The 26,365-nt window shown below is 34.5% G+C and overlaps 1 protein-coding gene across 10 annotated transcripts in view; it reads right to left on the bottom strand.

Annotated features, from left to right (window-relative positions):
- Nucleotides 1–25,137, bottom strand: part of Ctl2 (Choline transporter-like 2) — a 72,730-nt gene extending 47,593 nt beyond the window's left edge. For 2 of the 10 annotated variants that reach the window (XM_067105708.1, XM_067105717.1), the window contains exon 1: nucleotides 21,697–21,754. In XM_067105708.1, coding sequence (XP_066961809.1) covers nucleotides 21,697–21,739 — 43 coding nt within the window. In that variant the 5' untranslated portion in view covers nucleotides 21,740–21,754. Of the gene's footprint in view, nucleotides 1–1,083; nucleotides 1,233–18,356; nucleotides 18,584–21,696; nucleotides 21,755–24,896 lie in introns of those variants that run through there. The other 8 variants (XM_067105723.1, XM_067105730.1, XM_067105724.1 and 5 more) reach the window with 6 other exon arrangements.
- Nucleotides 25,138–26,365: the final 1,228 nt, after the last annotated feature.

Here is a 26,365-nt window from a genome sequence, read left to right as displayed (position 1 = left end):
TTAACAATAATATATAATGCAACTGAGGATAGCAGTAATCATAAAGAATTCGAATATGGTACTTAACAATGGGACATTTTCTCTCATTGAATCCATTTGATTTATAAACTTGAATACCATTAGTCTAGTCTTGTCTATAAGACAATGGACATGAATAGATGTGAACAATAACATCCCCCTAGGGAACCCCGTGTCTACGCCAGTCACCCACACTGAAATTTCCCAGTTCCCAATCATTTTCAGGATGAAATTATAAAATAAGGGACCTAAGATCCTCAAGTCTATTGCAAAGTTAATCAAGACCGATATTTAAAAAAAAAAACACTTAATTCACAGAAAACTTCAGAATACCATTTAGACAAGTCCTCATTGATTTCAATGGGTTATGAAACAGGGTTCTATGAACCGAGTTCCTGTGTGCTCCTCTGACTGAGAGAAATTTAATCCCCACTGCCCTTCCCGCTCCGAACATTCCTCGTCTTGTTACGTCAAGCTTTCCTTTTGATACTTTCTCTTCCTTAGCCTCACTCAACTTGTCCAGTGGTAGTATGAGAAGAAAGACGTAAGAAAACAAAATGTCACATTTAGGCATGAAGATCTTCAGTATGAATACCTATCATCATGAAATATACAACACTGGTCTCTTTACGAGAGAGAGAGAGAGAGAGAGAGAGAGAGAGAGAGAGAGAGAGAGAGAGAGAGAGAGAGAGAGAGAGAGCCATGTCGTGGTAACACAATACCGGTCTCTTTAAAGAGAGAGAGAGAGAGAGAGAGAGAGAGAGAGAGAGAGAGAGAGAGAGAGAGAGAGAGAGAGAGAGAGAGAGCTGAAAGCAAACTGAATTCGAGAGAAAAGGTGACCAAGAAGACGTATAGAATATAAATTACTTTTTAAGGCACAACACCATATGCACGCTGTGAACTAACAAACAAAATATACAGAGAATGTCTGAATGCTGGGAATCAGGCAAAGAAAAACCCGTAACGCAAACAAACACACTATCCACCATCGTTAATAAATGGCAGAACACTTGCGCAGGCGCCATGCAAACACAAAACAAACAAAGGCAAGTGTCAATGACGCACCAGAATGAAAACAAAGCGCTTAGTTATTATCAACGGAAACGAACACATTCACTAATCACTGCACAATGCAAAAAATGGTGAAACCAAACCGATCCTATTAAGGAGGCTGTCACCATCCCTTCACACTCAGGCAGTGACACCACCAAACTGATCTTGCGTTCATGATAGGCTGCGTCGCCTGACCACCAGCCAACCCAACCAGGTGGGCAAGTTTCCTTCTTGGCTACTAAAGGCGCGGAACAAGTTTTTGCAACTTCTATTGGAGCAACAACTAAATGAACAAGAAAAAAGGAAAAGTTATTTTCACTACCAGCTACGGCCGGATTGCAGGAAGGGGGAGGGAAGGGGTACATGTGGTAACTTTTACTTTTCGTTGAGGTCGCTACGATTCTTATTCAATTACAAATTTTCATGTCAGTGATTGTCAGATATATTACAAACTGCCGACACATGAATCTTGGCCATCACAACTGCTAAAAAAATTCGTGCTAAAATCTGTTTGGCAGAAATATACTCAATTATTAATATATATCAACATATTAACATGATATATAACTTGAAATGCTACCATGAACTGAAACCAAATAATTACACAAGCATAATATGAATATCCGCATTGCAAGCCAACAAAAGTTCTCCTAAATTATTGTTGACAACCATAATTTTTGAGAAAAGGACCAGAGGAAGAAAAAAAAAGTATAAAACACTGGTATGTTCTTAACTACAGTTTCCAGGTGCTGCAGTAAAAAAAAAAAATACGTACTGGCGTAGGCAACGCACGCTACACGAACATAAAAGTGTCCCAGTCACGTTAATGAAACTTTCTAATGAAAAAGTTGCGTTTAAACACTTTTTACGGTTTTCAAATTTATTAGCCTTTCCTTCATGAGAGAGAGAGAGAGAGAGAGAGAGAGAGAGAGAGAGAGAGAGAGAATTCTTTAAGCCTTTTTCTATGTACGTTTTAGAGAGAGAGAGAGAAAGAGCTTTTTCTATGTACGTTTTTTAGCCTTTCCTTATTTATCTACGTTTCTGGATACACTATCATCGTATGAAAGATGCACTTGATATCAGCTGCCCATAACGAAAACACTGAATTTTATGCCGTAAGTTCTGTCAGTGGACAAAGGTGTCTTTCCCTTTAAGTTAGCTAGTTTGCACTGGGTAAATAAGAATACTGCTGTCATATAATTTACTTACATCCACCCACCCACCCATACACACATACATACAGGCATACATCCACGTATGCACACACATACACACACACACATATATATATATACATGCATATATATATATATATATATATATATATATATATATATATATATATATATATATATGTATGTATATATATATATACATGCATATATATATATGTATATATACATATATACATACATATATATATATATATATATATATTTATACTATATATATAATATATATATATATATATATATATATATATATATATATATATATATATATATATATATATATTATTTATACTACATATATATAATATATATATATATATATATATATATATATATATATATATATATATGATTATCATCACTTTTTTGTACGTGATTCATTTGTTTCAACATTACCACAAGGTTGGAAAAAAGAGAAACCGATAGGTCCTGACCCTTTCGACTTTGTTTCAAGCCATTGACGTCAATGGCTTGGAAATAAAGTCGAAACCACACACACACACTACACCACACACTCTTATATTTTATATATACCTGTGGTAATGTGATATATATACACACACACACACACACACATATATATATATATATATATAATATCTTCTGAAGCCTACAGCCACGATAAATAAATATCAGCATTCCACACTACCTCCTATAAATTCTCATTGAAACCAGTGATTTTCTTCAGGGGTGGAAAATAACCACTGAACAGGGCTTGAACAAACTCAGTATCAAAATAAAGCAAAAAACTTTCTGCTAAAACAAGTAAAACTAAAGAGCAAGAGATACAAAGAAACAAACAAGAACAAAATATTATACAACAATGGCGAGTATGTTGGCAACAAACCACAAACCCACGCAAAAAAAAAAAAAAATAAAATAAAAGAAGAGAAAATATTAGACGAATTTGGCAGGCCACCAAAGGTGGGCAATTAACATGCAATCTCAACTGTTATCTCATTTCATAAACAGTGCTACAGAGAATCTAAGGAGCATGAGTGGGATGCCAGGTATGGATTTTTTAGTACGCGACACTTCCCCTTCCCCGTCTCCCGCCCCCGGCCCCCCGCCCCCGTCACCTCTAGTTTTTGGACATTTCCCAATTCCTCTGAATCAAGAGAACTTCTATATACGCTAAAGTATTACTATTTCGGTATTTGAATGGTTAATAATATTTTTTATATATATAAATCGGCATTAGCTTTTACCATTCAAAAATACTGTCATAAATCTACCTATCATGAATATATATGATGGCAACATTTTTTTTTAATATTCAAGAATTAGCAGTTATACCGAATGATACTGCAGCCATAAAATTTAAATTATTTATTGGTAACATTACAGCATTTGCATGGCGAGAATTAAACAGCAGCCACTTTGGCTATATTTAAAAACACAATAAAAGTTTCATAAAACAAACCCTGTTTCTAAATGTGGAACAGATGGAATGACAACATTTAAAAAAGAAAACGTTATCAGGGCTGACAGTTACATCAATATTACACATTTTACCACTCTTGAAATCCCAGGACTCATGAACTTCCTTTAATAAAGATAAAAGATTGACGTCAACACCAAAATACCAAATAGTAAATTCCGATGTCAGATAATTCTAGTTTTCTCTTGGATGAAAGAATTATTATTATTATTATTATTATTATTATTGTATCCGTACCAGGCCTTTATTTGAACAACTTCACTGATTTTGATGTCTTCATCGGCTAAAAAATAAGAAATAAAAATATGCAAAAAAGTAAATAATCAATAAATTTGGCTATCGCCATTGTTTCCGATGTACCTCGTTATCAGGCTTTAACGCCTCATCTCAAGACATGTTAACGGGGAGGCCTATCGTTTGGAGAAGAGTTCAAGGAACAATGAGTGATATTAATATATATATATATATATATATATATATATATATATATATATATATATGTATGCATACATATACATATATGTATGTATGTAAGTATGTTTATATATATATATATATATATATATATATATATATATATATATATAATATATATAGTTGAAGTGAAACAATTTAACAGATATATTCCATCGTCGTATTCCTACCACGGTACTAATGCAAAACGCTAAAGTTGTACAAATTATAATATAAACTCCTTACTCATTCAGTGACAACAAAAAATCATAAATGACTGATAATAAAACCTGATTATTATAAGGATACGTACTAGAACCTAACAACATGGCTAGTAGATTAATGAAAACCTATTTTTCCGGTTACTCAAGGAAGAACTGTGTGTACAGTATACATTGATGATGAATATTTAAAAATTCAATTACAAATGCAATTACTTCCAAAATTATGATTAAAGCCATGTTAAATTATAACAAATGAACTTCTCAGATAGCATGGCTGTACGTTTTAAATTCTGAAGAATAGAATGAAATATATTTTCAAAAACACTTCACGTATAATAATAATAATAATAATAATAATAATAATAATAATAATAATAATAATAATAATAATAATGACACATAAAATCATGGCGTACATCACTGTAGCATAACTAATCTACAACGCTAATATATACACATCTGGATAAGCCATATACGTCAAATATTTAAACGACACATTTCGCGTGTGCTAACAGCATTCGTGACGTATTCCTCTCATTAAGTCACTAACTCCTAACGAGCGTTAATCAGCTCAGAGCTGCGGATTATTAGCATGGAAATTTACAGCACCTGCCTACGTCACAAACCCGAGGATAATTCTGAAGGATTTCAGTTACACATCAAAAGACATCAATATCAGGTAAACGGTCCTTCTGGAGAGATCAAGGATGACGTCATCAACAGTATATGACGTCATCAAATTCCTCTGACTTCTTCACAGAAATAAGCCGTTGATTAAATCGCATATAAAGAAATTTTTATCAAACTTTATGGAAAAGTCGCGTCAATCTCATGAAATTTGGTATGATTTTGTGATTAAATCAATTTTGCTGTTATGTGAATAGGTTTAACCTAGGCCTAGTGAGACGAAAACACAAGTAATTATTTCCATTCATTATTAATCTACATCATACCTAATCATAAAGGGCAAAATCGAAACTCTTTAGTCTAATTCACTATTTTACTTATATTTTATATATATGAAGTGTCTGGATGTTAAACTGTTACTAAAAGTTAGTTTTAAGTAAAAATACGTAGACAACTGGGGCGCAGGAAGTCGAAGTGAACCACGGACCTAGCAAAAGTGATCACTAAGCCATCGCTCCCACCACACACACATACACACACACACACAAACACACAAACATATATATAAATATATATGTGTATATATATACTGTATATATACATGTGTGTGTGTGTGTGTGTGTGTAACAAAAGTCACAACTACAACCCTGCAAGCAACTAGAAATCTGTGTATTTTCTTACACACAGAAAAGTGGAAACGCTCTGAGATCGAAAACTCGTAATCTTTGTTCTGTTACCAAACCCAAGTGTGGTGGCATGAGGCTTGTGACGTCACAGGGCGATAACGCAGGTATTAGACCGAACCTCTGAGTCATCCTTTATACCGAATAAAACAGAATACAGTAATCTTGTTGGAAGGGGGAAGATACTGAGAACTATGTTTTAAACTTCGAAGAGAAAAACTTCAGTGTTAACACACGTAATTAAGTTTTTAAATCCACGCAGAAAAATAAGCGATTCGATAGCTTAACATTGATCGAAAATTAAAACTGTTTCAGCGTTACGTAAATGTTGACAGGAAATCTTGAAGCTTAAGAGATTCGTACCAAAAGTCAGATACTGACGCTCCTTACCAATTCTGTCGTGAACAAGTATTACTGAACATATGTTATTGTTAAAATATTACTGACTTGTAAACCAACAATTAATCCACAGTCCTTTGTGTACACAGCACTCCTTTACATCAGAGTCTTCATAAAATAAACGTGAAATACACTGCGCAGCATTTATAAAATTAAGCAACGTTGATAATGCATACTTCTCTCGGGTGATGATTGATACAAACGATCTATTTTCTTTTCTTAAGGGCTAATTTTACAATGGAGAAATGAAATACAGGCACAAGCAGCCGTTACCGCTTCTCAGTCTTTCCGTTATAGTCCTTTTACGTTTTGGGAAGAAGAGGACTCTGGCCAACGACGTAGATTTCTGACGTCAACTGATGAGATGATACCTAGGCCTATGAGCAGCGTTTAAAAATCTAGATAAGGTGAAAGGATCAATTCTAAAATTACGAACATTTCTAGTTTTTGTTTCTTTTTTACAGTTAACGGTGGAAATAAAATGTACCTTTAAGGGACCACGATGAAAAATGAAAACACGGTTTTCTTGGAGGCGAATTTTCTCATTTTCAATGGGTTTACCCAAACGACAGAATCAGATCGCGTAATACTCATGCGGTGGACCTTTCTTGGAAAATAAGGTGGGGACACTGACTCGTGCCTTACAATGAATATAATGGGGACAGGATGGAACAATTATTTTTTACAAGAAAAAACTTTTTATAATTACATGAAGACTAAAGTAGTTTTTAAAAAAAGCATAAAAAAGCAAAATGGAAATAAAGTTCACTAGAAAATTTGTTGTTCAGTCTGACGATTTAATTTTATCAGGGGTATAAGAGAAAATGCTTTAATCCAGGTTATCTTATATATATATCTTTTATGGCCAATATGATAAAACTGAATTAAGCGCATAATTCACACTCGCAGTGACAAAACATTCTGGAGAAAATCCATTGTTTAACAAGTGACATACCAACCAGCTGCTCTTCCTCACAAGGCATTGTTCTGTGAGGGACTGCTACTCTTTCCGCTCTCTCTCTCTCTCTCTCTCTCTCTCTCTCTCTCTCTCTCTCTCTCTCTCTCTCTCTCTCCACAAAAGTTACTGATTTCAAGACTCTTCGTGTAAATGATAAGAACTGCCCAATTAAAGAAAACACCCATACGCTGTATTCATACACCAGTTATGAAAATCGCTATATTGAAGCTCAGAGAGAGAGAGAGAGAGAGAGAGAGAGAGAGAGAGAGAGAGAGAGAGAGAGAGAGAGAGAGAGAGAGACTCAAGAGAGACAGAGAGGAATCCTTCAGATACAAAGATCGTCGTTGCTGAGAGAGAGAGAGAGAGAGAGAGAGAGAGAGAGAGAGAGAGTTCTTCAGACTCAAGAGAGACAGAGAGGAATCCTTCAGATACAAAGATCGTCGCTGCTTCTGAGAGAGAGAGAGAGAGAGAGAGAGAGAGAGAGAGAGAGAGAGAGAGTAATCCTTCAGACCCAAAGGAGAGAGAGAGAGAGAGAGAGAGAGAGAGAGAGAGAGAGAGAGAGAGAGAGAGAGAGAGAGATCCTTCCGACACAAAGACCGCCGTTTCTCTGACGCCAAATCGTCTGGCGCCTGTACTCCCCTTCCTCCGAAATCGATGCCAAAGCGGTTCGCCAAATAACACTGCGTCCGAAGCAGCGTATTCTCTCGGATTTATTACGTAAAAAAGAAGCAAAAGGCCATTACCAGCATCTGTTCCAAATCCAATTTTCCAGCCGTCGGAATTAGCTTAACAAGAGACAATTAAGCGAATCTTTTTAATTCGCGTGTTTTCTGGTGCCGAAAATAAATGTCCTATTGAAATCCGTACGTTCGTTGTTGTTCTTCCAAAATCTTGAGGAGACAAATATATAAATAAATACATAAATTAATTAATTAGTTAATTAATAAATAAATAAAATAAATAAATAAGACAATTAAGCGAATCTTTTTAATTCGCGTGTTTTCTGGTGCCGAAAATAAATGTCCTATTGAAATCCGTACGTTCGTTGTTGTTCTTCCAAAATCTTGAGGAGACAAATATATAAATAAATACATAAATTAATTAATTAGTTAATTAATAAATAAATAAAATAAATAAATAAGTCAACAAAATAGAAAAGGCCCAAGCATTCATACTTTGGAGAGACTGACACACATATATACATGTTTTATATTCAAATACGCTGTAATTCCGACGCCAATAACTCATTCGCTACAAAGATAGTCTTCCTGTTAGTTACAGAAAGCAAAGCTAAGTCTGTTCAGTTCTTGGATGGGTTACCAGCCAGGAATGCCGAATTCAGCCGGTACCTAAGCCTCCATCATCCTCCGTGGGAGTGGTGGCAATGGGCTATCAAACTTATTCCTAAATTACTGGTTAGGAAAAGTTCATCAGTTTCCAGAGAGAGAGAGAGAGAGAGAGAGAGAGAGAGAGAGAGAGAGAGAGAGAGAGAGAGAGAGAGAGAGACGTTTCTCCTCTTTGGTTATGACAAATCACAATCATGACTGGTTGTAAATTACCAGGCGCTACTCTTAATAAAATATCAAGTTAAATCATCCACGGAACACAGAAGAAGCTATAAAGTTCCACATTCTGGATGCGAATGGTATGCATGACAAATCGGACTGACTGACATTTGAATCTGCAACTTACGTAACTGCCTGACAGAGAAAGGTACCCCGAAACCTAAAAATCCTTAGCCTTGTGGAACATCAAAAAACTTGAATACAAATAAACAAACTTCAATGCTATAATTCAGATCAATCTCAGGACACCTTCGGATTAAAGGGAACCTCACTGAACAGCTGGCACGCGACGGAAGGACGAACAACGCCAAGAAAATGACGAAATGACGCTTCTCTCATTCTCAAGGTCACGTGGCATCGGAAATCGACGCGGCACCTGTTCACTGTCATGATCAATATGGCGCATTCATTCAGGAGTTCGACGAAGGTGTCTATAAAGGTCAGCTGGACGATGAACAATAAATTGCGACTTTGTCCAGACTTATTGGACGATATCACGGAAGCGGGGAGAAGACACTTAGTTGCATTGACTTTTCTTGGTAGAGGGGCAGAATACAGATCCTTTTTTTGGGACGGCCGTGTCGTTTTCGTGATTAGATATGCACGCAGGAGTCGTCTAATACTTTCACATCCATTCCTGTTTATCTTTAAAAATGATGTCAAACTAGATAGCAGTGGGAGAGTGCAAATCTCCACTGACGAAAACAAATACTCAATTAAAAAATGTAAGAAATAAATAAAATTCCACAAGGGAACTCTGATCTATCCTAACTTACTCTTTTAAATATCTTTGGATAAAATACCACACGAACAGTCAACTAGTTCGCGGAGGTATTGAAGAATTAAAAAAGGAAGAATTTCAAAAGAAAAACAAAAAAATAACTGTTCAATGAATGAATATATAAATAACCTTCAGGATTTGATTTAAGATTGATAGCATTATGTCCTGCAAGAATACTCCATTTCACTGGCCTTTAATAATATAAAAAGACCTATTGTTAGAAAATTGTACCCTAAATGTCATGTCTATCATAAGACGCGACTGATCAATAGTTAGGACAGCGTCCCCTTCTCCCACAATCAATTAATACAATAGCTAGGACAGCGTCCCCTTCCCCCACAATCAATCAAAACAAGACAAATCAACAATAAACTAAATATAATTTTTTAAGATGAATCGATTAACATTATATGAATAAACGTCTCCTTGCCATTGATCGTCAAGAATTTAACGACTTGAGAATAATGAAGTTCAGAGCTGCGCGTTACTTTAAAATAACCCAACATTATTTAATAAAATATGAAGACTTCCCAAGATATTTCAAGCACTCACAATACGCGCTGTCATCATAGACGCCAAGGGTAGTCTAATCCACTAATGGAGGCTTCTGTCAACGGGGTGAGATATTCTGCCGTAAAAGTGATTTTATATCACGTCTGCAGAGAGAGAGAGAGAGAGAGAGAGAGAGAGAGAGAGAGAGAGATTTCGCCGTCATTCAGCTCTCACATGTAGGAAATGTTCTTCAGTGGAATTAAAACAAACACCGCATAAGCAATAACATATAGGATCAGATATCAGATCTCTCTTTCTCTCTCTCTAGAGAGAGAGAGAGGGCGGGGAGGGGAAGGCTTAATCATCTCTCGGAAAATCTCGAAGGACTCCATATAACAAGATTTATTCCCTGAGATGGTCTACGACCCAGCAATAAAAGCGTCGCCGACGCTCGGTTGAACTTCATCTTTCAGAGGAAGTTCGTCTTGGGTTTCCTTGAAGCGTATTCTTTCTTCCCTTTCTCCTTTATTTCATTTAATGTAAAGGAACACGACACACGAAGCCTATAATGGCTTCATCAAACCTTAATGGAAACAAGAACTAAATAAAACTAAGTCTTATTAGCAAAGGATGAGAATTGATTATTCACTCTGCTGGCTTGCAAATACTTCTGTCCTTAATATGGGCAATTTCAAATACTTCTGTCCTTAATATGGGCAATTTCAAATACTTCTGTCCTTAATATGGGCAATTTCAAAGGCTTCTGTCCTTAATATGGGCAATTTCAAATACTTCTGTCCTTAATATGGGCAATTTCAAATACTTCTGGCCTTAATATGGCCAATTTCAAATACTTCTGTCCTTAATATGGGAAATTTCAATACTTCTGCCCTTAATATGGGAAATTTCAAATACTTCTGTCCTTAATATGGCAATTTCAATCTCTTAAATTCTCGCCATATCCTAAATGAATAAATAATGTTTTAATAATCACTAACAATTGCATTTGCAACTGGATGTTAGGAGTCATCAACAATGTCCATTCTACCACGATATTCGAGTCACCGGCCGGCCAATGAAGAATTAAAGGAATTTATTTCTGGTGATAGAAATTCATTTCTCGCTATAATGTGGTTCGGATTCCACAATAAGCTGTAGGTCCCATTGCTATGTAACCAATTGGTTCTTAGCCACGTAAAATAAGTCTAATCCTTCGGGCCAGCCCTAGGAGAGCTGTTAATCAGCTCAGTGGTCTGGTTAAACTAAGGTATACTTATCTACCACGATAACTATTAAGCACAACTTGAATCTGTCACCACCACCAAAAAAAAAAAATAAAAAAATAAGTAAATAAACAAATAAATATAAGCCTTTAGTTCACATCAGAGTATTCGGATACATCTCTTCTTTGGTAATCACCCCATTGGATCTGGATCCATCAAAAGAGTGATATCAACAACACAGTCTACCATTCCACTACCTTTCACTTGAATCCACCAGAACCCTTCTGAGTTATAAAATTATATTCTTGGATAGACGAACACAGCTGAATTCATAACCTTCGATTAAATTCGTTGGCGGAGGTAACAATCGAGGAGATTGTGAACTGAGCTCACGACGCATTCAAACATTTTTTTTTTAACTGAATCATTTTTATGACGATAAACCATTTCCAGTTGCGTGCAGAGTAACTTACTGATCAATCAACGTGACCCAGCTCAACATTTTCAGAAGCCCGCTTCACATACGCAAACAATTCGGTGCATTTGAAACATTCTAGAAATAATGCATATAATCGTTTTCACATCGTAGGGTTCTTTCTTGCAATTTTCAAAATTATACATTTTATTCATAATTAAAATGTACCTCACTTTAACGCACGGGAAGGTCAACAATAATTAATAAAGGATTAACGGAGATAAAATCTGGATACGTAGAAATTTTAGCGCAATACTTCGGAGTCAAAAAATCTTTCAGATACTCAGCGTTGACATGCGCTTCATATTTCAATATTTAAGGTGAGCAAGAAGACATGATAGCTTCGTTGAACTTCCACCAATCAATGTGAATTTAAAACAAACTCTCAACCGCTTGTCCTATGAAGTAACGAGGCAAAGGATATTAGCAGACTGCGCTACGGAATGAATTGAATTACATCCTTCAGTGAATTTCCAGCAATCAATGTAAACTTAAAACAACAAACACGTACTTTCTAATCCTATAAAGTAATGAAGCACAGATAACAGCAAACTACGCTATGGAAAGGCATTTGAATTTGATTTAAATTACAGTTCTATTCATGGAAGGAAGCCAACTGACAGATACCAGCAGCCCCGTTACCGAGCAAGTTCACGAGTAAATGGTGTCTCCCTCTCACAACGCATACCTGTTGCTGCCTAAAGAATGAGGCATAAGGAACTCGAAAGTGAATTTCGCCATGACTTTCAAAAAGGCTGATAAAAACGGAAGGTTTTTCTCTAAGACTGTTTAATTCGAAGAATGACTTCGCCAAAATTGACGTTATTTTCAAACACTGCATTACATAAGTAATTGTACTGAAGTTATTAAACAGATTATTTTCGCCTTTTGCGTTTAAAACTTTTGCCTCACTTACAAGTCCCCGAATTTACCATCTACAATAAGCCCTACTATAAATCATGTCTCGTACTGTAATAATCGTATCTCGTTGTTTTTCACTGAAACATATCTCGATAATTATTCTTAATACATTAAAAACCATTTTTATAATTTAACATTACTTGAATTAAAAGAATATAGCCTAGATTCCACTCTGTCGCAGTGTGTCTGTATTAATGGTCACCATTGCGATTACGTGACGGCAAGCTATAACTCACGAGAAGATTACAGCTTTTTGTATTTTTTAAAGTTTAAATCAGAAAATTTCGTTCTGTGTCGGACCTGGTTCTTACCAGAACATCCAAGGACCTGTCTACACTTCTGCTATGTTTGATACCATACAACAAGCGTGAACATTTACACACGAGAATAAAAATAAAAAAATAACAAACAATGTAAATGTAAATGGTAATATTTTCCCATACCAAAACATCTTCAAATTTGAACCTACGTAGGTGAATTAATCTGTTGTAGTGCGGGCCTTAAATCAACCTTGTGACTAAAGCCCTTCTGGATAGAGTACCTCAGTTTATACAGGGCATATAACTTCCTAAACACAATACCCTTCTGCAACCCGTGAGTGAATCTTCAAGTTGCAATGCAACATGTATGATCTCTCTTACAAAGCTACGAAGGTAAACAATATCACTACGAATAAAAACAATCTGAACTTTAATATTTAATAATCTCAACGTAAATAAAAAAAATTCAATTTAAATACAAGTCTTATTTTGAAGAAAAAAAAAAAAAAAAAAAAAAGCACACACACAACTTGGAAAATAAGCATCCAGCAAGCAACCTGGATCCCTCCGCGGATACGCAGCCTTATCAAAATCCATTCATCCCATCCTTGTCATAAGGTCCACCAGCACACAAAATTTCATCGAAATCCATCATCACATTTTGAGATACTTGGCGGCGAGGCAAACACAAACACTTTGGCGGAGTTAATTTCAGCCATTTAAATTGAAAGTGAATCTGCTACGTTATAAAACACCGGAGACTCAAGGTAAAGAGAGTAGATTCTACTTTTTTTTTGCATAAGAATCGCAGTTTCTCTCCACACAAACAAAGAAAATCGGTTACCTAACGTCTTGCATGTGCAAGGGTTCTAAGGGAACTTCATCCGGGTCCCTTCTCACGATGGCATTAATGGGAGGCTGTCGGGCTTAACTTTAAAACAGAAATTTAGAAAGACATTTTGTGGTTTCGGTTAAGCCGGTATTAATTAACTTCTGGTGGGACTTGACAACGAAGTAAAAGAATATACATATTTATATATACATGCATGTACATACATATATATTATATATATATACATATAAACAGTACATACATATATAGACATATATATGTATATGTACACACACACACACACACACACACACACACACACACACACATATATATATATATATATATATATATACATATATATATATATATATATATATATATATATGCATGCTATTACATATATATATATATATATATATATATATATATATATATATATATATATATATATATACTTGTTTTCTACATAGGCTATTACATATATATATATATATATATATATATATATATATATATATATATATATATATATATATATGAATATAATACTACAGTGTAATATGAAAATAAAAAAGGCCCATAAAACACTATTTAAACGTTGAAACCATATCTTTCGGGCACTTGTTTCTGTGCCCCTGTTCACTGGTAGAATATGGACAGGTGGAAAGTTACAATGGTATATATACAAAACATGAAGGTGTGGCCTTATGATGTTATGGAGGTGGCGTTTCTTAGAGGGGAGGAGAGTACCAAATTCCTAGTGGTTTTGGCCTCATTATATGGATCTGGCGGTTTCAACGTTTAAATAGTGTTTTTATGGGCCTTTTATTTTCATATATATATATATATATATATATATATATATATATATATATATATATATATATATATATATATATATATATATATATATATTATATATATAATATTACATATATATATATATATATATATATATATATATATATATATATATATATATATATATATATATATATATATAATAGCCTATGTGTAGAGCAAGAGCACTTGCTGTAAAATGTTACACTGTGAGCAGCCAAATTACCAACTACACTTTAACAGGTTTTTAGTAAGGATGAGACTAAGATTTTCCTAATTCTAAGAGGATTATTTCGATAAAATGCTGAATAATGACTTGAGCCTTACAACGACCTCAGTTCATAACTTTGTTAATTATTTTTCCCACAGGATTTTTTTTTTTTTTTTTGACAGCTTCCTCTCAGCACACAAATTTTTATAAATTGCACATAAAATTAGTCAGCAAGTGCATAGTCAAATTTGCTTGTTCCGAATAAATTATCAATGATATGTATGTTGTTCTGGTTGACACCAATCTCTCTCTCGCTCTCTCTCACACATACACAACATACGGACACTCGGTATAATTAGGCACACATACTTATATCTAATTATATTAGCTTATTAGTTGACATAATTAGCCTTCAGTCTCTCCTCTCTCTCTCTCTCTCTAACATAACATTTTAACCGTATATAATTTAGACATAATCTATGCACATACACACACTCATACCGCATGACATTCCAACGGTCTATTAAATGGTATATGTACGTAATCACTAGTAGGTTAGCGTTACCAATGAAATCCCCATTTACCAAATGAGAGCACAGAACACAGCTGTTCTACATTTAGCGTACTGACATTTCATCTTCCTAGGGTATCATAAATTACACAGTAACTAAAAGGTTCGAGATGATCGAGGTCTCAGTGAGACCATTTTTTTTTCTTTGAAACACGCGATACAGTAAACACTTACTGTACTTTATGATGTGGAATAGCCGTAAGTTAGCCAGAAGGGGAAGAATACATGAATTCACTGACCAGCATTTGGAGAGCCAACATGAATCAGCTCGTGCCTCAGTGTAATTTAATAGTTCTGACTTAATCTTCTGAATTAACACAGGAGGCTGTAGTACTTTAAATTAAAAAACCAGACGGGGTCGGACCTTGGGTAAGTTTAAAACACAAAAGCCTCAGATCAATATATAGGACATTATAAATGAAGGAGTTGATGGGCATTTCAGTTGCGTTAGTATATGTATATATATATATATATATATATATATATATATATATATATATATATATATATATATATATATATATATATATATATACATATATAAATGTGCATAACCAGCTTAATGAACAAGAATATTAGCAGTAAGGGCAATGAGAGGCCGCTATTAAAAGTAAAACTGTGAACTAAGAAAATAAGTAAATGGGTAAATAAACAAGATATTTGTCTTGATTTCCGAGCTTTCTAATCAAAACGCAACCCGACATTTCCAAAGATGCCTTGATCATCCACAGACGAAACTTTCAAGAGAGGAATACTCTAAGATGATTACTTTTGAGAAGGTACATCTTGATATATTCCAAAGAGACAGTGATGATGTTTTTACCCTCTTAACTAAATCCTTACTAAACAAATTCTGATGTGACAAAATAAAAAAAAATTTTAATTGTTCATTAACCGTCACAGAAAACCCTTCATTAGTTCACTATTATTCTTAAACTATAACTAGAGAAGCCTTTTTTCAATAAATTCTTCCAACATTACATAAAACATTCATATTAATTAGGCTAAATCACTAAAAATAACAGGAATAGCCCCATTAACAAAGAGTTATACTTCTAACTTATAACTTCACTAAATAACTAATCGAATAAAAAAATACCCTTCACTAACCAAATCCATAAACTTTAGAAAAAAAACTTTAACAAAACCTTTTAATACAAAGACATTTTGTAATCAAATAAAAACAAACACTGCCAACCAAATCCTTGAAATGTAAACACTCGTGTATAACAAAATTCTGATCATTACAAAAACTTGTATAACCAAATCTTTGAACATTAGAAATTTCTCTTACCAAATCCCAAGACAATAAAAGACACTCTACACTAACCAAATACCTAACATTAGGAAACATTTGTTAACCAGAAACTTTAACACGATTAAAAAATTCATCATTAAAAAAATCTGCTAACCATGCCTTTAAATGTTACAACAAAATTTTTTTATAAAAAACTGGAACGTTTAACAAATTAATTTGATAAATACTCAAGTATTACAACACAGTCTTGAGTAACAATGTCCTTAGATGTTGCAATAAAAACTTCGCTAACCACAAATTCTTAAGTACATAAATCTTTCACTAAGCAGTTCCCTAAACTTTGCAACAAAATTTTTGAAGCACCTCCTAGAAGGCCTGCAATTTATATACATATAGGCTATACTGTGTATATATTATATATATATATATATATATATATATATATATATATATATATATATATATATATATATATATATATCTACACATATATATATCTACTGTATATATATACATGTATATATATAAATATATATAATATATATATGTATATATATAATTCTGAATTCAATCATGCCAAAAATGGCTAACCCACCTCTTAATAAATTCATAGCTCGAATTCACACTTTTCGCCTCACATGGGCAAAGTCATCCGTAACACCTGTTTCCTAAACATCTTTAGAAGCTTTACCTATGCGCATACGCAAGACCACTAGCAGTTTCGTCTCCTACAATGTCATCGCCTCAAGGTATCATTAGCAGCAGCAGCAGCAGCAGCAGTAGTAGTAGTAGTAGTAGTAGTAGTAGTAGCAGTAGTAGTAGTAGTTATAAAAACAATGTACTCTTATAATACTAGCCAAAATCCCCTAAAATGACCTGAATTAACCTAACCTAACCTAACGTAACCTTACTAGCTAATGTAACTGCAGAAAACCTGATGTAAACAAGCTTACTTCAAAAGTCCTTGCTGTTATTGCTGAATTACATTCACCACAACTAATACTGTTCTAGATATAGATTACATAAAACGGAAATGACGCAACCAATCACTCTTAACGACGTTACTTTGTCCGCTGGGTAACAACACCTGTTAATGACACCCAGAAACATGTGTCGATTTTTTGGCATTAACAGGGACACCTGCAGACTGCTGAAAGGTAACTTCAACCCACCGTTAAGCAGAAGGTATGAGGAGGAGGAGGAGGAGGAGGAGGAGGAGGAGGAGGAGGAGGAGGAGGAGGAGGAGGAGGAGGAGGAGGGGATTCAGAACATGAGAGAAAGGTGAGATGCAATCCGTGTAGTAACGAAACATGAGACTTAGGGCGGATATAGCATAGGTGATAAGTAAATGTGATAAATTGACGATGATATATACACACATATATATATACAGTATATATATATATATATATATATATATATATATATATATATATATATATATATATATATATACACACACACACACACACACAGAGACAGACAAAAGGAGCGTGATGTTCTCGTAACATATAATACAGCTGGTTTATTACTGTTCAGGATACAAAAGAAAAAAAAACACATAAATACGACGTCTCTTGAAAGACATAAAAGCTGTTCTAATAATAAAGCAATAAAGAAAATCGCGAAAGCAATATTAACAGCTGACAGGCTGGCAAAAGAACATTAATAATTATAGTAATATATTAGTAGTACAAGCAGTAGCATAGCAACTGACACAAAGACCGCAAAAAACTGTTGTAATAATAATAATAATAATAATAATAATAATAATAATAATAATAATAATAACTTGGCGCTGCTAATATCAACAAAACCCAAAACAGTCCGACCTACCTTCGGGAGCTATCCACGCCATGTCGACATCGACTTTCAATTATTCACCTACGCGGAACCGTCACTTCTCAGCTGTACCCGGCGCCCACGAGACATTTTCAAGCATCCCCACGGACATTTTAAAGAGAAAACGCCACAACTCGTCAAGGAATTACGTCAAGAAAAGACGAAAGCGACCCACGACACAAAATACCTCCCGACTCCAGCGCACACGCTCAGGTGTACTGACTGAAGACACAAGGCGGGAGCGCAAGGATGTCCTGGGCTTTTGTCAGTTCGCGCCAAATACCTCTCGATCTCTTTCTCCTACTCAAATATTTATATCTAACGGTTCGTGGACCGTAACGTGCATGGCTACTCAAGATTTTAAAAAATGCTTGCGTTATTGGACTTCCTCCATGCAGTGATTGAGGTCACAAACAACCGAGGCCATCGACCTGCCGACGAAGAGGGGAAGCAAGATCACGCCATGAGGCTCAGCCGCAGGTGGAAGGACATCCAGATCGAACGAGAAAATGAGACTCTAGAGGAAAATGGGAAACTGGACAAGAAAAATGTGAACTGACGATAGATCGGTCGAGAGCAATTCTAATTTGGGGGAAAATTGAATAAGAGAAAATGTGAATTTAGGGGAAATCAAACAAGAAAATGTGAATTTACGGGAAAAATCGAACATGAGAAAAGTGAATTTAGGGAAAAAATCGAACAAGAGTTATGTGAATTTAGAGGAAATCAAACAAGAGAAATGTGAACTTAGGGAAAAATCGAACGAGGGAAATATGAGTTTATGGAAAATCGAACAAGGGAAATATGAGTTTAGGGAAAAATCTAACAAGAAAAATGTGAATTTAGGGGAAATTCGAACAAGATGAATGTGAATTTAGGAAAAGATCGAACAAGAGAAATAAGAAAACAAGAAAAATAAGAACTTTGGGGAAAATCGATCAAAAGAAACCTGAATTTCAGGAAAAATCGAACGAAAACTTTCTTAATCTGGGGTAAAGTCGAATTCAGGGCAAAATAATACTAAAAAAAAAACGCGTTTATAACCATAAAAACCGCCAAGCTCAGCTAACCGAACTTTACATTCGAACGGAAAATCTGTTAACTAATAATAATAATAATAATAATAATAATAATAATAATAATAATAATAATAATAATAATAATAAAACTAGGAGTAGGTCGACCTATAAGACCTAACCAGTAGGCATCAAATAATAATAATAATAATAATAATAATAATAATAATAATAATAATAATAATAATAATAATAATAATAATAACTGGAAGCAGATCGACTTACAAAACCTAACCAGTAGGCATCAAGTAATAATATAATAATAGTAATAATAATATAATAATAATAATAATAATAACTGGAAATTGGTCGACCTACATGACCTAACCAGTAGGCATCAAAATGGAACAGATGAACTGCCAAAATGGAAAAAAAAAACATCGATCATCCGACTCAGAGAACTCTCCCCGAAATAATCCTACACCTGCCCCCCCTCCCAGCAAATCCCCACCCCCACCCCCCATCGCCCACGACCCACATGAACAATTAATGACCCTTCTACCTCTGTTCTGACGTCAAATGCGCCACATGCATACAGGTTATATATATATACAATACGGGGTCACGCATTCATTACTCCCCTCGACCCTCAACAATTAACTACCTTGTTTCCAGGTTGGTCTCGCCAACGCTTTTGGCTTCTGGAGTTTTTATTCCGCATGGATGTTTACCCCTAGCAGAAGAGCATGATAAATAAGTGGTGCTTTAAATTCTGTGGAGCTTAATCTACATAAACTGTAAAGGGACGGTGTATAAAATGAAAAGGGGGAGAAAAGGTATATATATATATATATATATATATATATATATATATATATATATATATTATATATATATATATATATATATATATATATATATATATATATATATATATATATATTACATATATATATAGTATATAAACACACACGCATATACTGTATATATATATATGTATATATATATATATATATATATATATATATATATATATATATATATATATATATATATATATATATATATATATATATAGAGATAGAGAGAGAGAGAGAGAGAGAGAGAGAGAGAGAGAGAGAGAGAGAGAGAGAGAATTTAAAAGGATAGTACCAAAATGTTGATCTAAGACACAAAAATTCTTGCTTTAATAAGTAGTGTATGCGGCTTCTATTGCAGCGCACTTCGCTCTACCTTAAAACATTTTTTTCTCCACTGCACTCACCTTTTCAGTTCTTAAATGTTTTATCAGCCTATAGCCTAAGCAGTTCAGGATAACTCGTATTCTCTGTAAGGCTACATAATGCATTTGAGACAAACAATTTTTGAGGCATTTAAGAAGCCTTATTAACTAACCATCACTATGTCTGTTTATGTGTGTATATATATGTATATATATATATATATATATATATATATATATATATATATATATATATATATATATATATATATATCACAGTTTTATTCATATTTCTAACACGAATACTAACGTAGACTTCTGTTCTAAGACGCTACTGTGCAGTAATCGACATACGTAATTCTATAATGTATATGTGTGGATTGCATATCAATCATCAAGTCCTGTACGCATGTATGTATGCATAATTTCAACTAAGAGTTTCACAAAAGTAATCGACGGATGTATTTATGACCCTACATGGCAATCTGCCCACCAGGAAACACTCCATCACGTCCCAAAAGACATAACAGGAGTTTGGGCAAAACTAAAACCTACACAACCCACAAAGGGGGCCCAAGAGAAAAAGAAGAAAAAGATGATGATGCAGAGGATTAGAATGAGAAAAATGGCTAATAATAAGTGGGCACAAACACCGATTAGGCAGGTCAAGAAGGGAGTATAGGTAAACAAAGGGTAACGAGCGCCGCGATTAGGTGAGGTCGCCTTTGTTGTTTAATTAAGGTAGTCTTATGCCGGTACGGATTCTTGCTCCTAGGGCAGCCAGTACAAACTAACATACCTAAATGATATCCTCAATATACAAAACACGAAGTTTAATGCATATAAAACCAAACTATTCCGCAACTGTTGTACTTACCCTAAAACTCATATTTCATCACGGCCACACTTACCTGAAAAAAAAAAACGAAAATTCTAATTAAAATTTCTGGAGGATATTTTTCCAACTCAGCCACTAAAGAAAAGATCTTGAATTATTGCTTTTAACAAGAACATCTCATGCAAGCAAACTGAATTAGCGTTCTTTCGATCTTCAGTTTTACGAGACACCAGATCAAATTTTCAAAAAGACACTCACCTTTCGAAATATCTTCGTAGGAAGGATCGCCAAGAACACCCATCACTAACCCAAATCCTTCTTAAATCCTTATGTCTTTCAGTGTCTTTGTTTAAAAAATGCCCATCACTAACCCAAATCCGTATCAAATCCTTGTTTTTCAGTGTATTTTCTATATCTAAGTTAGGTGAATATTTCGATTTCCTTTCACTTAATTTTCAGTATCACAAATTTACGAATCTAAAAAAATAGTTGAGTTAAATCCGTAGACAATACAAAATTAAATGTAAGCGGTAGATGAACATCCGTTAGAACCAAGAGCCAATGCAGAGTAGGCCTATACCAAAGAGCGCCATAGAAACACTATAGAATGGGATACATGATTTAGGCATAAAGCCAAGCACTGGGACCCATAAACTCTATATGGAATTACTGTATGGATTTCGGACTCAGTTCCATCAGGAATACCACGAAAACTCTCTTTTTAATCAGTGATAAACAAGATAAGCTAAGACGCTGTAAAATCCTTAATTCCTCCAAATCCTGAGGTGCATTTAAGCTTACGATGACCTAATTGAGTTTTTTTTTATTTATTAATCTAACTTTTTTTCACAAAAGCGGAGCAGCAAATGTGGCAGTCATAACTTTCTCATTTTGTTACATTACACTACCGGCATGCATGATATCATTTGTAAAAAAAAAAAAAACTTATTTTACAAGTTTTCTACAGCCACTAAATTCACTGAAATACTAAATCGACTCTTCGAGAGAGAGAGAGAGAGAGAGAGAGAGAGAGAGAGAGAGAGAGAGAGAGAGAGAGAGAGAGAGAGATTTCTACAACCTGGAGTGAAGACTACGAAGAACAGTCCTGCTCTCCAAAGACGAACTAAATAAAAGCAGCTTTTGAGTGTAAATTCTTATATATTGTTACAAATTACGCTTAAAGCCCTTAAGCTCTGCGAGAATTATAGTGTTCGTAAAGCTTAAGGGGTCTGAATGATTTCTTAACAATACATCAGGTTTACTCTCAAGAAAAGTGTAAATCCTACAATCTTGAGAGAGAGAGAGAGAGAGAGAGAGAGAGAGAGAGAGAGAGAGAGAGAGAGAGAGTTTAATATATTGTTTTGGTAATGCATTGCCCTCCCCCGCGCCCCACCACACACACACACAACACACACCTCTCAGGTGACGGCCGTGTAACTGAAGAAAAGCCACAAGTCAAGAGATTAACCTTACTCGTGAACACCTGTCTGGCTATACAACAGGTGCGATTTCGGAATTCATATTTAATTCTTTGCCGAAATTAGGAGGGGGTGGGGGCAGGGGTCGTGGAGACAGCAATTACTCTGGAGAACAAATGATCACACAAGAAAAGCAGGCTCAGAGAGAGAGAGTTAATTTTTCGACTTATGTGTCGTTACATATCTGCTGGAATTCTTGGCCCGGCAAGTAAGAAGAAGCTATTCATAATAATTATAACACTATATCAAAATAAGAGTTTCAAGGCTTTTATTATTATTATTATTATTATTATTATTATTATTATTATTATTATTATTATTATTAGTCACTAAGGCAACTAACCTGCTGGACAGGTTTCCAAACCAGAATCGAATGGCGACTAGGCTAGTAAAAAAAAATTAATTTATAAAAATGAAGGTACTTGCCACAAATATGATTTAATTGTCGAACTCAGTACACCCATGGTTATAATTTATGCATAAAGGGAATTACAACTCGAGCGATTCGGCCTTGATAGCCGCCGAGTGGTCAAAGTCGACTGTCTGTTGTTGTCTATAAACCAAAGGCCGCAGCAGAAGCACTTATCAATTAAGTTATTACCAAGGCATAGGGAATTGGATGCTGAAACGATATTTGAGGCTTAATATTTTCTTAATATAATAAATTCATAAGGTGCGCTGTACCCTAAACCCACACTCCGTGATTCATCTCTTATCTTTCACGTGTTCTCGCGCATCCTGGACATGTCAGCTCTATCATTTTTGTATATCTTTCGCATGGAGAAGCCTGTGAGAGTATATACAGTATATATATAAATATATATATATATATATATATATATATATATATATATATATATATATATATGTGTGTGTGTGTGTGTGTGTGTGCATATATATATATATATATATATATATATATATATATATATATATATATATATATAAATATATATATATATATATATATATATATATATATATATATATAAATTTCTGTGAAACACGTTCTCATGAGTTCATTTCACACACACACACACACACACACACACACACACACACACACACACACACACACACACACACACACACACACACACATATATATATATATATATATATATATATATATATATATATATATAATCACCTATGTATATATTTCATTATAATCACACATTACGTGATTTCATTTTTCACATGGTAATATCTCTATTATTTTTACCTATATATATATATATATATATATATATATATATATATATATATATATATATATATATATATATATATTTATATAATATATGTGTGTGTGTGTGTGTGTGTGTGTGTGTGAAACACGTTCCCATGTTTCATTTCCATATATATATATTTCTGTGAAACACGTTCCCATGTGTTCATTTCCACACACACACACACACACACACACACACACACACACACACACACACACACATATATATATATATATATATATATATATATATATATATATATATATATATATATATATATATATATATATAATCGAGAAACTTGAGAGAAAAACGAGAACCATATTTAGTAAACCTTGTTATAGTGTCAAACACTAGAGGTCATTGGTGTACAGAGAGAGAGAGAGAGAGAGAGAGAGAGAGAGAGAGAGAGAGAGAGAGAGAGAGAGAGAGAGAGAATTTTGCTTGCTAACTGGTAACGCATTAACGCTTGGAAGTACTGTGGCCATAGCAACCAGTCCATAGTTGCCATGTACTTCCATGTAATGACGACTGACGCAAATATAAAAAGCCTACATGACGAAATCTCCAACAAGAGAAGAATTACAAATGACAACAAACTTGACGTACAGGGCATAATAAGATAATGTTGAATAGGCCTACGACAAACCTTCCAAGTGACACAGCCTGTTATGACCGGTTCGTAAGCCCTGGAATCTCACACTTCAACCGAAAAGAGTATGACAAGAATCCTGTATGTACTCACCAAATAACTTTTCTTCCTCCGTAGGCTCTCCATTCTCTGCCACTGCAACCTTCACCATAACTTCAGGGAAATAACGAAAGCTCAAACGTTTTCCAAACAAACGTTCACCTTGACAACGAGCACCACTAACACTATAACGCTGGTGTTTATATTTCACAGTTCTGTTCTAGATTCTACCGGACAATTTTACCTTTACTGTTATGCCGCGGGGTTCTTCAATAACAATTACCAGACATCGTACAAACATTTTAACTTATCGTATTTAGCGAGTTCAACAAAGAGGAAAGGTAGTCTGACTTTTTAGCCAATAAATCTACTTTTCGACAATACATTGGCATTCGGATTTAGCAAAAGTTAATAAAAGAAAATTTTCATAGTGTGTTTAATTTAAGCACTGCCACGGAAATGTCTAATAATAAATCTGGAATGTTCAACGGAGTAGGGAATGAAGCTCAGTCGAATATCACCTCCTTCACATCACCGGAAACGTGCACACGGCATTTTCATTCTCCATATGATCAATCATCATGGTTACATTTTTGCACAAGCTCATTTACAAGGATGTCTTTTTTTTATTTTTGGCAAGTATGTTTGGAAGTATTTGGTAAAAGTGCACACATACATAACTGAAAGAATGGTAGCCGATAGGTTTGTTACAAGAGCTTATAGGTCTAATTCTGGAGCGTTGGAAGGGAAGGTGGAAGATGTGTTCCCAATGAATGCTCTTAATATCCAGGAAACGTATTTGTGTAAAGCGGTTTATGCTCTAGCAATTGGCTGCACAAAATTCAGCCACAATTCAGCATTTGCAATATGAACGGGACAAGGAACAGTTTTGTTTTTCCTCTGGAGCCAACTTCTATTAAGAGAATGAGTGTGTGTGTGTGTGTGTGTGTGTGTGTGTGTGTGTGTTGTGTGCTGTTTCTTTCTTTTTCTAGGGTCAAACCCTATCGAAAGCGCTCTGCGAGGCCCGCCAACTCAGTTCCACACATACATGCATTGCAATCCAGAGACATTCTGAGATTCATACGGCTTACCACATGCGAATTGTCAAACCCATATTCAAAGAAAGGAAGTTTTTTTTATTTTTTTCTTGAATGACTTGATATTTATAGTTCTGATACCAAGTAGAAGCTTAACGAACAATCTTGGATCGGCAAATTTACAGACTGAGAAACCAATATTCGAATTGCATCTTGGCTCACATACCTTGAGACCATTCGTAGCTGTTCTTGTGTTGACCACAACCGTTGGCTGTATTAAAAGCAACAAAATATTCTGGACAATTTGTCTTGATGGCTTGGTGAATCATTGTAGCCTACATATTCTAGATACAGGAGTATTCCTGTCGCTCAAAGGATACCATGTAGGCTACTATTCTTGACGTTCTATTTGATATATATATATATATATATATATATATATATATATATATATATATATATATATATATACACATGCATATATAT

The sequence above is a fragment of the Macrobrachium rosenbergii genome, chromosome 6, assembly GCF_040412425.1.
Source record: "Macrobrachium rosenbergii isolate ZJJX-2024 chromosome 6, ASM4041242v1, whole genome shotgun sequence".
NCBI classification, from domain to species: Eukaryota; Metazoa; Arthropoda; class Malacostraca; order Decapoda; family Palaemonidae; genus Macrobrachium; species Macrobrachium rosenbergii.
The sequence above is the reverse complement of the archived record's forward strand: the minus strand, read 5'-3'. Positions and strand labels throughout refer to the sequence as shown.